Source organism: Cupressus sempervirens, chromosome 1 (assembly GCF_028749045.1).
Source record: "Cupressus sempervirens isolate cs-2001-9-10 chromosome 1, ASM2874904v1, whole genome shotgun sequence".
In the NCBI taxonomy this organism is placed as follows: domain Eukaryota; kingdom Viridiplantae; phylum Streptophyta; class Pinopsida; order Cupressales; family Cupressaceae; genus Cupressus; species Cupressus sempervirens.
This window is the reverse complement of record NC_143118.1, coordinates 18663923-18681634: the sequence shown is the minus strand read 5'-3', so window position 1 is coordinate 18681634 and position 17712 is coordinate 18663923. Positions and strand designations below refer to the sequence as shown.

General features: G+C 37.8%; 1 protein-coding gene across 1 annotated transcript in view; it reads right to left on the bottom strand.

The window, feature by feature from the left end:
• Positions 1-4807: 4807 nt before the first annotated feature.
• LOC149575944 (proteinaceous RNase P 1, chloroplastic/mitochondrial-like) overlaps positions 4808-17712 on the bottom strand; it is a 116625-nt gene continuing 103720 nt past the window's right edge. The window contains exons 5-7 of the mRNA XM_089816053.1: positions 5893-5961; positions 5267-5785; positions 4808-5126 (exon numbers count right to left, since the gene is read on the bottom strand). Coding sequence (XP_089672179.1) covers positions 5423-5785; positions 5893-5961 — 432 coding nt within the window. The 3' untranslated portion in view covers positions 4808-5126; positions 5267-5422. The remainder of the gene's footprint in view (positions 5127-5266; positions 5786-5892; positions 5962-17712) is intronic.

Here is a 17712-nt window from a genome sequence, read left to right as displayed (position 1 = left end):
GCACCACAGTTCATTGCCCTTAGTCTCCTTGTTCATGTTCTTGAATTCCTTCATCATCTGAATCATGTCCTTTTGAAGGGCACGAACCTTTTTGCTACTGCCTTAACCATCACTGCTATCTTCTCCTGAAGAGGCATCGTCATCTGAATCGGATGAACTATTCTTCTTCTTCTTCTTGGTCTTCTGCTCACTTTCCAAATTCATTGCCCGGTTATATGCTTCAATGTATGTCGATGGTGGCACGATCTTCATCTTCTTCCGCAGCTTTGGGTGAAGGCCTTCAATGAACCATCGTTTATGTAACCCGTCAGCTGGCTTATTCTCCATCTTATTGATCAAGTCCTTCAATTTCCTTGCGAAGACTCAGACTGTTTCATTCTTCCCCTGCTTAGTATTAAATATCTCCGCTACAATTTCATTATCGTCATGCAGAAGTTGAAATTCGGCGATGAACTCCTTTTTAATGTTATCCCAATTGTTTAACTTTTGTGGATTGGTATCAGTAAACCAATCAATTGCAACACCTCGTAGGGTTGCCGGAAATTGCCTCATCCATTCATTTGTATCTGTTATGCCATTAGCTCTCCAAATCGTTTCACAAGTTTTACAATGTCTAATGGAATCAGTTGTTCCATCACCATCAAATTTAGGTAACTTCTCCTTTGGTCCCACCATCCCGACGCTCACGCTTGGTATTCCGATGCTCGCACTTGGTACAACTGTGTTTGGTTAAGAAGGGTCTCCGTTAAGTGAATTTGTTCCTTCTGGAAGTGGATCCTGGACGAAGAGTTCACTCCACGCTCTTGCTCCTTCGGCACTCCGAGCCGTGCGAGTCGATTCTCTTCCCTCTGGATTGTCTTCCCTCGGTGAACACCAATTCAAAAACTTCTCCCTTGCCTCTTCCACCAATTCCACACACTGTCGTGTTTCCTCCAATAATGCTTCCGCACTTCTGCGTCTGTCGGCAATAATCTTCTAAAATCTCTTTCTACATTCAGCTTGCTGCTCCAAAATCAGATCGCCATGTGCTATGCGTATTTCATCCTTGTCCTTTACTTTGTTCTCATTCTTGTTTAGCTGATTCGGCATTACTCTTCATTCTCCTATCTTTCCAGGTCCATCGGGCAACGACGCCAAATGTTTACTGCATAGGTTAATTAAGAATTGTATACAGATAATGAACATGAACTCGAACAGCAAAACTCTTCTTATTATTCGCACATGCTAAGATATTACATTAGGTTCTGATATCATGATGATTACAATGATCCCGAAGGGAGATATAAATACCGTCCGAGAAACCTTCTCGAAGGTATCCGTCAGCCACATACAACATGTCAACTACAATAATAGAACCTTCTAGATACATCCCGATACATGTCGACTTGACGGCACACATCCCAATACATTGACAGAAACCTCCCGATACACCGTCGGGAACCTCCCGATACACCGTCGAGAACAGCCCGATACACCGTCGAGAAGCTCCTGATACACCGTCGAGAACCTCCCAATACATCTTCAGGAACATCCTGAAACACCATCGGAAAGCTCCTGATACACCATCGGGAACATCCTGAAACACCATCGAGAAGCTCCTGATACCGTCGGGAACCTCCCAAAACACCGTCGGGAAGCTCCTGATACACCGTTTCATGACGACAATGCCCACCTTTCCATTATGGACTACTTCTTGCCTGTGAAGAATTCTTAGTTATTCTTTTTCTTGGTTCTTTTGTTGTTTTGCTTTCACATTCTTTCTGCGTACACCATTTGGTGCTTCCCCCCTGCTAGCATTTGCCCTTTGTACTATTTCCAATCCCTTAGACCCTCGTTGGTCTCATGTTGGACATTAATAAATTTATCTTATCTTATCATGCACATATAAAATTTTAAAATTTAATTTTCAAAAATTTCCATGCATGATCAATTCAATTAGAAAATATTATATAAAAGTGTTTGAGAGACTTTGGCCCCCCATCTAAACTTAAATGTGTCAAAGAAATATATGATTCAATTGCTCTTTCCACATCTAACCAACCATGTATCAAAATAAAATGTTTGAAAAAACCTAGAGCCATTATAAACCTAATCATTAGCATCTAAACTTGCATCAAATTCACTTCAAAAATTATACAAACATCATCATGAAACCATTATTTTGCCAATAGTGCATCATCACCCCTTTAAAAAGATCCCTTGGCCAACTAAATTGAATGGTTTGAAAGTTCATTAAGGCTTCCAATCTTATTTAAGATATCAATAAATTGTGTGTTTGAGCATGCTCGTCATTTCACCAACCCACCTAGAAAAAAAGCATCAATCTATTGTAAAACTCCACTCCATTACCCTAACACTAAAAAGAATTATTTTAAAACTTTCATTTTGTTTTAGTGAGTTCTATCCGACTGAAACTACACTAACATTAACATAGACAAACAAATATGCATTCATTGTATTATCAATAAGATTGGCATCTTTGGAAACCTCCCTTGCTCTCGCAAAACCAAAAGTCAAGGTGTTACCTACCTTAATATTTGGTCCTAAGGTTACCAATCTAATCATAAGTTTTCTGATAATCTTCCCATATTTGAACTTATAGCACCTAGGAAACTATCTACCCTTTGGAGTTCAAATTCACACCTTAAATCACTAACACCACTATTTGTAATTATAATGTTCTATAATAATCAAGAGTGCAACCTATGTTTTGCTTCATGTATCATGGCAGTTTCTTCATTTAATCAACAATAATAACCATCCCAATACATGTGCTCAACTCATCTCTTGCAAATAATCACTAAACAATAAATAAATAGATAAATATAAGAATAAAATTAATTTACTAATCCATTGCAAATATGAGTAAACTCAATGGCACTCAACAATATATAAAAAATTTAAAAATGTGTCAACCAAAAATCAACAAAAGATATAAGTTATGAACTAAAAAATGCCAACATAGGCCCAAACTTTTGATAGATGGCCATGGCTACCACTCTTCAAAACTTGGGGAGAGGACCCAATAGTTGAGCGCCCTAACATTGTGCTTTTCAAAATCTAAAATGAAAATTTAAATCATTTCTTACAACTTACACAATAAGTCTTCCACTAATCCCTAAGTTCTCAAGGCTACATCCTCATGTTTCTTTAATGCACCACAAATATCCCTATGACCCCACCCAACAACCAACCCTCCTTACCTTAGATGGACTTGTTGCCAAGGTGGTGTCAAGAAGGGGCTAACTAGGGCAAGACTAATTCTTGGGGGATGTACCAAGCCACCTACAACCCAAGTGCATCGAGTAAGTCCTAGTCTTGGAATCAAATTAAAGACCACTAGGGAGCAAACTCAAGGCCCATGCCAATTACACTTCCCATGTGCACTCACATCATCACATTTGTTGTCAAGGTGTTCAAAAAGACCCCCAAAAAAGTGAGATATGTACTTGTGCACTAACTCATGTTTGGTCAGTGCGAGAAAAAAAAAAAAAAAAAAACTTGAAGAGACCCAGAAAAATGATAACTAAAGCTTACTAATTAGTTTAACATTTACCAATAGTCAATCATTTTTAACTTTTTTGGTTCATGATTGACCCATTTATGCAAGAATCAAGAACAGTTGTCCTAGCTACTAACAATTTTGAGCACACAATTATTGGGGCATCTTTTAGGTATCAAGCAACTCTTTGAAACAGCAACTTCTAGACTCTTTGACACTTAAAAAAATTTTACAAAGAGTTTTGTTAATACCCAAAAGTCAAAAAAAAAAAAAAAAAATCGTAGTAGCTAAGTCGCACACTTCAGGGTCTATTACTACACATTTAGTTGTAATGGTTACTAGTATGTTTCTCCTAGTAATCAACTCTAACAACTCTAAAGTCACAAATATTAGTACAATATTACCAAAAATATTGGAAATTAAATTAAAAGTGCTATAACAATTATTTAGACATGCTCGACTATTGGGTCCTTTCCCCTATTGTGACATGCAGTAGTAAAGTCAAAATACTGTATATTCTAGCATTTGATTTTTCTAATAAAAATTAATGAATTATTGAATAAAAATCCTTTTGACTCTTAAAAGTTATCTAGTAAACTAGCCAGGAGTTTAGTAAAATAATAAAAAACAGAAATAGATGCAATAATAGAGATAAGAATAGTCAGAACTCAGTCCAAATTTATAGTGGCAAGAAAATACAGACGAGTCAAAATTCACCAATGATGAATGCTGATTCCCAAGGTTACCAGCAGCTGATGTTTGGAGACTCCACTGTCTGAACTAGTATCAGCATGGCTAATTTTCATTAATAGGAGACGGGGTACTTAGAGATGCCATATTTTTAATATAATAATAATTTTCAGAAAATATCATGACATAGAGCATTAAAACCAAGAACAGTAGTAAAGTTTAATATTAACTTCAAATTTAAATACACAAATGTCAAATGTCAATAGTCAAAGAGTTCAAAACAACTCGCACTACATATTTCATATTAGACTATCATTATATATTGAAATTCAAAAATATTGATAGTTTGATGTTGATACACATGTCAAGCATATGAGATGCCTAGTTATGAGAATTTTGTTTGCTGTTCTTCTAAATGTGGGGAAGGTTTCCATGGATGTGTCCGTATAAGGCTATAGATACCAGTGGCTTTCACTATTTTCAACAGTTGAATTAATGTCATGCAAAGATCTCTCATTACCATTTTGGTGACCTCTTTAAAAAAATAGTTAGTAAATCATGACACGAGAAAACTGAATAGCCGTAAATCATTGACAAGATTTTCTAGAGAGGCAGTTGAGAAAATTAATCAGAAGATTAAAGTGGCCATCATTATTATTACAAACAAAATCAAGAGTTTTTTACAACACCTTATGCCCTTATTTTCAGGTGTGACACCTCAGTATTTGATTGAGAGAATTTGGAGACTTTAGAGATGGTGGGAGACAGCACCTAGAAGAATCTGTTTGTCGGGATGTTTCCAGGGACATCTCCAGTAGTGAAGTGTCTGTCTCCAAGACGCATCTCAGGGGGTAGTAGACTGATCTGCTAAATATGCTAATTTCAAAAAATGTAAATAACAAACATTCTCTTGCGCTATTCATACAACCCATGCCTGCAAAAATGCATAGGAATAAGTGAGCTTATATAGTGAAATAGAAATTAATTGTACAGAACTGGAATGCTTTTATTAAAAAAATGGATCTGCCAGAAATTTTCCTTTCAATTTGTAAGTTTATTATCGAGAATCCTTACCCCAATTATTGAATGCTTTTCTTCATAAATTGATTGGACAATCTGCTTTTAACAGTATATAATCTTCACCCCGTATAACAGGCAGATAACTGAATGCATATCCGGATTAACAAAATCATCAGCTTGCAAATCAAGTAGACATTTAGTTAGTCACTGCTACAGCTTTTTCTCTTTGCATATCTTCCTTCGTTGTAAAGATTGACTGGGACTTAAAGAAGAGCCGTGTTGCTTCCTGTTGAAGCCTTTATTAAGTGACTTCAGAGCTGTGACATTTTCATATGCAGATCTTGTAATTTTTTCCTCTCCAACTCTAAATATATCTCCATTACCTTCCTGGGCACCAATAGCCTTGAAGTCTGATAATTGCCCATTACTCTCTAGTACCCTTTCTTGTGATACGTTGCTCTGGCTCTGCCCAAGTGCAGACTGTTGACACCTCGTAATACAGAGCCAGTCCCTAGGAGTCTCAATGTCATCGCCACCCATTATGGGTATATGCCAGGAGCCAGTCTCCGATTCCTTAATTTGAATTCAAGATTAATTTGGGATTCCTCCATATGAAACAAATAAAATTAATGAAGAAATTCTCCATCGTTTTAAGAATTTGGGAAGAAACTAGAAATTACCTGAATTACAATTGAATAAGGAGGTGGCATGTGAAACTGTGGATTACGACTAGTTCCAGAAAACTTCACCTGTCACTCAGATTTAAATATAACATTAAACATACCAAAAAATTACAAGACAAAATGAATATGCACACAAACATCTGCTTCATGAGTTTAAATGGAGATTAGCTAACACAGATACAACAAAACGTGTCATTTATCTCCCTTTTACCATGATCATACCAAAAAAATGACTAATTATCTGTCTTGAAATCATTAAACAAAAAGCAATGAATAAGAAGCAACTTGCCCTAGTCAAATCCATTCGAAAGGTAGCTCCTAGTTGGGCTACCAGAATAAGTGACTACCAGTACAAGTGATCTAGGAAGTGACTACCATACCAATATGAGTGATCTCTGTATCCTTACACGAGGAAGCAGGAAAAATACTCCACCGTCCCAAAATGAAAAATCCACAAACTCCCTCAGAATGTTTCTTGCATTCCCCCAAATAGGAAGTCCAAAATTTGCATTAGCCCATTTAATCTCATCGGAGTTCACATGATCCAGGCAGAATGGTGCAACAGACTTCAAGGATAATAACTCTTTTACAGCCAACTCCACAACTTTCATGCCATTTTAACAAAAAATGGTTTTCCTTACAGTTCATAATAAGCAGAAAGAGTTTATTCTGCCAATTTTTATAAATAGGCATTCACCTACCCATTCCCACCACTTCTCTACCCTCTTCCAATCCTCATTGCACTCCATGCAATGCTTATCAAATTTAATAATTACTATCTAGAAGTCCTAGATTGCAGTTTGCAATGTCCATGAAGGCGTGACCGTCAGTTCAACTTCGAATTCAAAAGTGTAAGCTCCAGGTGCAGCACTTCATACTCAGAAAATCGTCTGTACATGAACTGGGTAACAAAATTGCAAGACTAGAAGAGAAAAAAGGAATACTATTTCAATCTTAGTTGGGCAAGTCATATCCATCATATAAAATGATATGAGAGATCTAGCAATACTATTATGATCCAGTAGAAAGAGTATTAAATTGCTCGCAGAAGCTCCACGTCTGGGTTCCTCTGCGCAAGTTCCACTAAGATGAATGCCTAATATTTCCTGTAGAACAGCTATCGAAGTTAAGAGTTCTCAGAAGACTTATACTGTGTCTGTAGCCGTGTTGGATTAATCTGGAGGGGTAAAACAAAATTGTAGTCTTCTACTTATTTCAACAGGATAATGCAGAGTCAGGGAGTAGACTGGAAACTAAACAAAGACAATGTAAATTTCTCCGGAAGTCAAGCTTAATGAATCACATAATAAGATATGGATTGAACACACAGGTTTAACGTCCTAATACTGTTCCGCATCAAAAGAATACAATAAATAAAAATAAACAATCAATCATAGATTATTGCAATTCTTTATTAATAAAATTATAAAACTTTATTTTCAGACTATTGATATCATTTAAATCCTGACAAAACATCATTATCACTTAATAACATTAATAAGCACTGATAAGTGTTCCCTTAGTGATGCCTGCTACATGAAGTAATATGATCGATGAAACGAATTAAAATGACTGCCATGAAATATATCTTGTTGGTTTTTCAAACAATTCCATATAAAGTTAGCATAAGTTTTGCTACTTTTACAGTCCATGTCATATTTGAAATATTGCTTAATCTTTCAAATACCATAAATGATAAGAACAGAAAATTTTCCATTTCATATATTAGCATTTTAATTATTGTTGATCTTATCCCCAAACATTTTAATTTGAAATGGTAAATACTTTTCCATTATATAAAATCTTTTTAACTGTAAATTTAGGGAGATCAAATTTTCCTCTAATATCATGGCCTACCATTGATTTCCTGTAACAGCCTGCCATGGCTTGCCGACATTAATCTCCTCAGACACGTGCTCACATTATTATGGAATCTTAAATTTCTCAAGAGACTCCTCTACATCCATGCAGTTGCATACAAGACATTATCTGTTTTTGTCTTTCCATTATCAAAACAAAGTACTTTTACAGTATCTTTCTTGTATGATGAAGAACACACCCCCACATTGCATGATCAAGGTTGTCAGAAAAGGAAAGTGAGTGCAAAAAATAATAGTTGAAAATGCAAATAAAATAGCAAAAACCTATACATTCTCGGTGAGATAAAGGGCAAAAATTGCTATATATCAGAGATAGATGAAAGCTGGTTAAGGCATACATGAATGGACCATATGAACTTTTGATAAGCAAACACTATATAAATCAATGTTTGACAGCCGATTATTCATGACATTATCAAGGCCAGACTGTTAGCATAATGATGAAGATGATTGAGTTAGAGAGCACAAAGTATTGAAGTGGTGCTGTCATTGCTCGCAGCAAAGCATAATCAGCTATACTGTTGGTGGATTGGATCGGTCAAGTAAAGTTACTAAGTGTTCAATGTACCAGTAACAGTATAGTCATTTGTGGAACAGGTGATCAGCAACGAAGATTTTGGTGGTTTCAGGTTATGCAGTGCATGTCGAAGCATTAACAGTATCATATAAATCTATCTTTGGAATTGCATCAGCCAATTAGCAGTATAGAAAGGTATATGAGGAACAGAACCAGTGTTATTGGCTAAAACAGGGTATCATCAGAATGAGGAAGATTAAATCAGTAAACTGGTGGAGCAAAAGTCAAAGGATGATTTAAGTTCTTGTTAAATTGATTAGGGCCAACATCAGGGAATTTGAAATGATAAATTGGCACACTCACTCACTTGATCTCGTTGATTTGGAGGCCGACTCAGTGACACAGGTTTTCCAATGACATGGAAAAGGTCTATAAAAGGAGATGTAAATTGTAATGTACAGGGTTGCGATGAATGAATGTATTTTGAGAAGTTAGGGCAGAGGTGTTGTGTTATAGGAGCATATCAAAGCAGCACATTAAGCAGTAGAGCAGTACATCAGCCAAGTAGTGAATGCTACAATCAGATCATCATTTGAGCTTCTACTCAAGGCAAATCCTAACAGATTTGCGGGCTAAATCCCTTAACAGGGTTACTCCTAACAAGGTAAGCAGAATCCCAATAGGTCTGAAAATTTAATCCTCTCACAAAGTCACTCTCAGAAAGAGTTCTAATCCCTTAACCAGGTAGCTCCTAACAAAGCTTTTGTAATGGCTTTAAACAAGGCTATAAGTGCTCTTAACCGAGTAATGCACCTGTCTAAGATTCTAAATCCTTTAACTAGGTAGCTCCTAACAAAGCTTTTGTAATAGCTTTTAATTAGGGCTACAAGTACTCTTAACCGGGTAATGCCCCTGTCTGAGATTCTGTATCCCTTAACTATGTAACTCCTAACAAAGCTTTTATAATAGCCGTTAACAGGACTATAAGTACTCTTAACTGGGTAATACCCCTAACAGGGTGATGTAGTGTCTTTAACAAGACAATTCTTATTGCTGCAGTAGTGAGACATTGTGGGTACTAATTCCCACCATAATTTTTCCCTCTGACCAAGGGTTTCCACAATAAAAATATTGGTGTTGTGTTTCATGTTGTGGATGTTTCATTTGCTTTGCTTTTATGTTATAATATCATTTGCATGTTAGCTAATTTGGAGGTTGCTTAAAAAGGTTTTAAGATCCGTGGTTGCATTCATTCACCCCCCCCCACTCCCAGTGCCTTATAATCCGTGTTACCAAATTCGCAGGTCTGATCCATAGACTGGATCTAGCTTTGTACCGGGTTTAGATCTGCAGACAGATATGTACCAGGTCCATAAATGACCCTGTGGATCTGTGTCAATTTGCGAACCCCAATTCTGCAGGGATCCACATGGCCATTTACAGATCCCACAAGAACCTGACATGGACCACCTGTGAATCCGCGCGGACTTGGGGGGAATCCAACAAGGACCCGTGCAGACCCACAAGCCAAAAAAGAGGTGTGGGGCCAAACCATGTTTAAAAAAATATATATTATTATTTTTGCTGGAAACCCTAAAACGACCCCTTTTAGTTGTTCTCAAACTCATTTTACACTCATTTTCTCTCACGTTCCTCTCTCATTCTTGCAAGTTTGAAGCTAAGTGATTGAAATCCAAGGAGGTTGATTGTGTTGTGACAAATACTTTCCTAAAGGCAGATTTGAGTGTTGAAGGTATGATGTATTTAAACCATTTTCTTTAGTTTTTTCTTACATATATTGTTTCATGTTTTTCTAAAGTTTCAAATTTATTCCAAGTTTTCTAGAAGTTTTGAAGTATTTTTTTGCATTTTTGATTTTTGTTAATAAATAGGATAAGATAAGATGATAATATTAATGTCCAACAAAAGACTACAAAAAGTCTATGGGACTGAGAGTTTACAACAAGACAACTGACAACGGTAGAAGCACCAAATGGTGTCCGAGAAAGAGCAAACAACAATAAACAAGAAGAATTAGAGAGAGGCGCAGAGAGAGGCCAAGACAAAGACTAGGAGTCCTTTCTTGGCAAAAAGAAATCAATCATAGAAAGATAAGACTGTGAACGAATAGGTACCTTGAACTGTCTCTCTGAGCTCATGGAGGAGTGTCGTTGATCTAAGAGACCGCCTTTGCAGGGTCTAACAGACCTGGAATGGCCAATATGACTGGTAGAACTAGACAGCCTTTTCATACCCCGCAAAGGAGATAAGGGTGCGAAAAAGGCAATAATGAGCTGATCAAAGGTATGCCAATGAGGAAGTAGTGACTGTAAAGTACTATCATGGAGCAGGGTGGCCTCCTAAACATAGAGCACGAGACACAGCAAGTCACTGTAACTGAAGAAAGCTGAAAGAGAAAAACAATCTCGGAATAGACAATAAAATCTTTCTCTTATCTCATAGAAGATAGGGCAATGGAAAATAAAGTGAGTCTTTGTCTCAACCTCTGCTAAAGTACACAACTTACAGATCCGTTCTCCGTTATCAATATGATTGACATAGTGCAAGGCAAGAGAATCCCCAAAGGAGATGTTGTAGCCCCCAACAAATAACTACACAACGGAAACACAACAACAATGCAACAATGCAAGATCTGATACCAAATGCAACTCTTTATTTATAAAACAACTGTTTACATGCAATATGCCCGATATGCCCGACTGTAAGGCCTTCTGCGTTAGGGCAAAATACAACAACAATTACAATAACAATTCTGCAAGATCCCTCAAGATCCACTCAAATCCTATCCCAACTAGCCAAGATCTATAACATAACAGCAATCTAGTAGAAACCTCCAAGATCTCAACTTGTGCTCGCAAGCCACCAAGCAACCTCCTTGTTTCTAAACCGCATCCACTAGCTCCTTAATCCAAACTCACAACTCTACCACAATCCTGTTGTAAACTACCTCACATTCGACGCTCTGTCCACAGACTCAGGAAAACTCGCCCTTCAGCTACTCTCCAAACTCACTCCTCTGAAATGAATGAATCACTTCATAAATGAATCCATAAAAGACTCCACAAGACCCCTTACTTATACCCAACTAAGCCACAAGTTGGCCAAAAATTACAAATTAAATTAACCCCTTGCATTAAATGCATATTTAAGCCACAAGTCGGCTCACAACAAATATTAAATACAAAATTATTAACATGCGATAACTACACAAAAATACTTAGGACAAGCCGCAAGCTTACAACCAAGATAAAATGCACATAGGAGAAATAACCAAGACCACACAGGTCCACACACTCTCAGATCGATCCATAACACGATCACATGCTAGATGCATTAAATGCGCCAAGGACTCCAATTGGCACCAACACACTGCCGAGTGACAGCAAACTCCCAAGCACCACCGAACTCCCACAAGCATTGTCGAGTTCAAACACATGCCGAGCACAACAAACAATGTCAAGCTCCATAGACCATGCGGAGCTCCTAGACCACACCAAGCTCCAAGACCATGTCGAGCTCCCAAAGCATGTCGAGCACCAGTCCAAGTACCCTCTAAAGCAACTACTGAGCCTCCTCCCATGAACTCCAATGTAGTCACCAAGCAAACCCAAGATGCTCTTGCGTCAATGATGGATGGTCTGAGCCCAACGACGGTGGGAATCCACTCTAAAAGACCCCAGGGAGATATGCAAGGCATGACACCACCATAGAGATAGGTAACTAGGATGAACAATAATCCCATCACTGATCTCCAGAAAGTGCTCTGCATAGAAGGTCATCCTCAGACAAGCCACTAGGAGGGTTAGTCCAAGTAGTGATAATGTATTGTCTGTAAATATCTAGTCTGACGTGCTCATTTAACTCCTCTTGTGAGGGATAATAGATTGCAAGTGAAAATAATTAGTCAAAGCTCAGTGGGTGGGGAGGGATCTCAATTTAAAATCGATAAAGGATCTTCTTTATGGAGACATGCTACAAGAATTTCACAATGTACTAGAGGTGGGGGATTCATTTGGAAATGTAATTCTTGCAATGTACAATATAGGCTGCTACTTTAGAGTCAAACTTCATTTCTTGGGCCCTAGGGCTAAAGGGATTAATATGTGTGAGGGGCCAAATAAGAAAGGGTTGTCACCTGGGCAAATAGCAGCATTTGTAAAAGAACAAGAAAATGCTCACAATTAGTTTCAAAAGGGTGTGTTGAAAATAATAGCTTCAGTCAGATTAATGATAATCAATAGCATGATCTATATGTGCGTGTGTCTGTGTGTGTATACACATACATAATTATATGACTTAGAATAATATTGATCTCATTGAAATTGATCATCATTCATGTAAGTGATCTCATTGAAATTGACCATCATTCATGTAAGATCATAACACCTCTCGAGTCCAAGTATATCATCGATCTGCAAGTGCAGATTCTATCTATGAAACTGTTATTTTTTGTTCACATTCTGATCAAGCAATGACCAAATGTTTGACTGAATGAATCAGGTCCAAGTCTGATTATAATTCATATCAGATCGGTGATATATATTGAGTGCAAACAAATGTTAAGCCCAATTAGTATATGTGCCTGTTTATTTGGCAAACAAATAGTTATAAACAAAGAGGCATGTCATGAATGGGCGTGACTCTCCATTTGATTATATACACTCAAACCAATTGGGCAAGAGAGCATGGAAATCAATAAATGCTCTGCCTCTTTTGGAGTTCGGCGATTATACACTATTATTCAGTATTTCTTAATATTGAATTTGCATCACATACACATTTGACATAGATCAAGGTTATCAACATTCTGATTGAAATTTGAAAATAAGAAATCAGAGATTAGTAATCCTCAAATTCTGAAAATTGAAAAGACATTCATTTATCTAATCTGAAAGAAATTTAATCTACATTTGCACTAGGTTTGCAACTTTTGATAAGGAGAATGTGAAAGTCTTTGGTAAATTAAACCAACTGGTGATAGAGAAGACAACAAAGGAAGTGGAGTGATTTGCTTTAAAGAAAGGTTTCATCAAGGAGATGAACGTTAAGGCAACAGCTAAGTATGAAGCTGACCAAGCAGACACATCTGCAATAGCCGTAGAAGAGGAAGAAGTAAAAATTATTTTTGTAACAACCGTTAGTACCCACACCAGTAGACAAACTAGAAAGGCCTGTAAAGGGAGAAATCCTCTCCTACAAAATTGTCAATAAAGAGGAAAGAGAAAGCTGCTAAGGTTGCCAAGCTTAAGCCTACAAAGGTCAAGGAGACAACCGTAATAGGGAAGGTTACAAAATAAGGGAAGAAGGAACAAGGGTGATGAAAGGAGGGAGGAGATAGAAGGAATTGAATCAGATGGCCAGAAAGAGCTGAAGGTCAGTGCTAAGAGATCTAAGGTAATTAGTTTCCTACCAAGAAATCTGTTCAGCTTGATATCAGTAAGTTTATTTCAATGGATAAAATAGCAAATAAGGTTAGAAAGTGGGGTATATTAGTTGATGTAAAGAAGCATTATGATAAGTTCAATATAGAGGAGCAGAAGCAGATTGAGGATGCAGTAGTTTTTAGTAGGAATAAACTAAGCAAAGTCCTTATTGAGTTGCAGGGACAGATTCCCACATCCTTGTACAATAAGATTGCAGCTAGGTGGCTTGCTGCATTAAAGCAAGATAAAGAGTTGATTGACTATGTCTTAACTCAATTACAGTCGGAGATGTCAAAGGAATAAGGCAAACAGACTCTAAAGAAAACTAGACTGCCATTTTGTTAAATATTAACATCGATAATATTATACTGGTCTGAGAAAGTGCAGACCGCACCTTTATCTTCACCTATTAGATCATAGATGGTATATATATGCATCCGTTTTGACTCTAGGATGGGCGGCGATCTTTGGTCAAGAGATTACATTGTACACTAATCATAACTAATAGTTATGTTAGTTAACTTTGTGTTACTTCCTTTAGGCACCAATTTTCTGAAGAGATGTATAAGCCGACCTAGGTAGGGTCATGTCCCTTTGAGGGACATGCCCTTTGGTCTTGATATGTAGGGTAGGAATTATTGCAGTTTGAGGACACAATAATTACAAGTCTGCTCCCTCAAGCAATAATACCAGTTCATACTTATTGCAAAGATATATAACATTCAGATCAGAATTAAAATTGACAACTCCATACTTCAAATTATTAAGTTCATTTTCAGCAACCAAGGACAGAATTCAAGTCTGATTGAAAAGGTACAAAATTTGCAGAAACTTTACATGGTATCAGAGCTCTGGTAGTCGAACCTAGGCTCTGCAAATTTAAGTAATCAGATCTTAAACATATCGAGCACCTTTCTCCTACATTCAATGGCATACACAATCAGACCCGAGGACAGGTTTGATGGGAAACAACACTTTGATGCCAGGAAATTCAAAATCATGATGATTCTTGAAGAAAATGAAGTAAAACAATTTGTTGATAAAGCATCCAAACAACCTCCAGTTAAACCTCACAAATCTATTTGGAGTAAAAGAAATAGGAAAGCCATCCAAATCATATTAGATGGAGTAAAAAAAGATATCGTACCCATGCTTACAAAACATCAAACAGCATTTAATACAATGAATCCATTACTAAATGCATATGAGGTCAACAATGCAACTAGAGTTCTCGCACAGAAAAGGCAATTAAATCACATACAAATAAAGAAAGGAGAATCAATGAATTCTTACTTCCTAAGGGTTGCCGGCATTAGAGATAAACTATCAAGTATAGGAACCATTATTAGTGACACAGAATTAACACTAATGGCTATAGATGGATTACTAGATTCATGAGAAACTTTTGCACAAGGAATAAGTGTCAGAGATAAACTTCCTAACTTCAACATACTTAAGAAGGATTGTAATAATAATAGACGACTTATCTATTATTGTAATAACCTCCCTTAATGGTTAATCTATCGAGAACACCAAGTTGTCCTCTGAATTTGACAAACTTATCAGGACCAAGGGGCTTGGTGAGAATGTTTGCAGTCTGATTTGTGGTAGGAACATACTGCAAATCTATAGTCTCGTCTTCAACCAGCTGTCATATGTAATGACAGTGAACATCCACATGCTTGGTTCGTTCATGGAAGACTGAATTTTGTGCTAACTTAATAATGCCTTCGTTATCAACAGAGTAGTCGATCTTGTTGGTGACATCTGCATATCCTCAAGCATCCGACAAAGCCAAACAACTTCACATCCTGCTATAACAATCCCTCCGTATTCGGCCTCTGTAGAGGAGAGAGAAACTAATAGCTGCTTCTTACTGGTCCATGTGACTGCACCGGATCCCAAACTAAACACATATCCAGAAGTTGACTTTTTATCATCAACAGAGCCTGCCCGATCTGAATCTGTGAACCCACTGAGTTTAGGATTAGAACTTCGAGAGTACAAAAGTCCATAATCTGAAAAGCCCTTCTCATAACGAAGCACACGCTTTGCTGCTATCCAATGATCAGTCTTAGGAGCTATCATAAAGCATGAAATAGCTAACTACAAAGCTAATATCAGGCCTAGTAGCAGAGAGGTAGATAAGGCTACCTACTAGTTGCCTGTATGTAGTATCATCAATGGAAGGAGAATCAGACTTTGTGGATAATTTGAGACCTTTTTCTATAATTATAGATGTAGGCTTGCAATCCTACATATGGAATCTGTCTAACAGGGCCCTAGCATACTTGGACTGAAAGATGAATATACTAGAAGACTGTTGCCAAACTTCAACACCTAGGCAATAATGCATGAGCCCAAGGTCAGTCATATCAAAAGAATAGAATAAGTTTTGTTTGATTCCCTGAATCAAAGATGCCAAGTTGTCAGTGATGATCAAATCATCAACATAAATTACTAGAAAGATGATGTCACTGTCAATAATCTTGATGTACAGATTTGAGTCTGAAGAACTCCTCTTGAAGCCTTGATCACTAAGGTACTTATCAATTTTTATGTACCATGCCCAAGGGGCCTACTTTAGGCCATAGAGGGCTTTTACCAATCTGAGAACCTAATGGTCTTTACTAGCAACCTTGAAACTAGGAGGCTGCATCATGTAGACCTCTTCATGGAGATCACCATTCAGGAAAGCACTCTTGATGTCCATCTGATGGACCTTCCAGCCAAACTGTGTTGCCATGGCTAGGACTAATCTGATGGTGCTCATCTTTGCAGGAGCAAAGGTCTCCTCATAATCAATGCGCTAATGCTAAGAAAATCCCTTCGCCACTAAACGAGCTTTGTACTTATCCAAAGTACCATCCGATTTGTATTTGATTTTGTAGACCCATTTGAAGCCAATGGGTTTCTTCCTTGGTGGAAGATCAAAAAGGACTCAGGTGTTGTTCTTCAACAGGCTTTGGTGTTCAGATGTCATGGCCTGTTCCCACTCTAGAATTCCTTTAGCCTCGAAATATGTTTGAGGTTCAAACACACTGTGGATGTTGGCCATGAGAGCAAAGTTAACAGAATCTATAGTTTTGCTCTTTTTCCGAGTAGTTCTCCCATCAATGAGCTCATCATCATGAAGATCAGCAAGTGTCTTAGCCCACCACTTAGGTCGGTAGGAGAATGACCAACATTAGTACCAAGAGATGCTTGATCAGTAGAATCCTCATCAAAAGAATCTGGATCAAACTCAGGTGAAGCATCTCCAAAGCGAGGTGATCTTGCAGGAGAAACCGAAGGTGTCTGTACAAGTATCACTCGTATAACTGGAGCTGCAGGAGCGACTGGAGCCCTCCAATCAGCTGGACCTAATGGAAGCCGAACTCCCAAATCATGAGCCAGCATAGGCTGGTCTGCTGGATCAAAAACAGGAGAACAGGCATGAATGGTCCTCGCTGCTCATCAAAGACTACATCTCAACTGTAGATGAGACGAGATGTCTCAACATTGATCAGGCCGTAGGCTTTGTGAAGACTGCTATATCCAACAAGCATCAATTTCTAACTCTTGGCATCCAACTTGGTGCGTGACGCATCAGGGATCCAAACAAAAGCAAGGGAGCTAAAAACCTTCAGGTGACTGATTCTGGGCTTGCGACCTAACCAGGTCTCTTCCCGAGTTTTACCTTTGACCACCACTTTGGGTGACCGGTTCAACAAATAAACTACAGTGGTAACTACTTCTGCCCAAAACTACTTCGGAACATGTCTGTGTTCGAGCATGGATCGAGCCATCTCGATGATTGTCTTGTTCCAATGTTCAACTACACTATTCTGTTGTGGCGTGTGGGGTGTCGTTAACTGGCGTTTGATGCCATGTGTATCCAAGAAGCTGGAGAAAACATTAGAACAAAATTCCCCCCCATTGTCTGATCTAAGAGTAATAATAGATTTCCCAGACTCTTTTTCAACTAAAGGTTTAA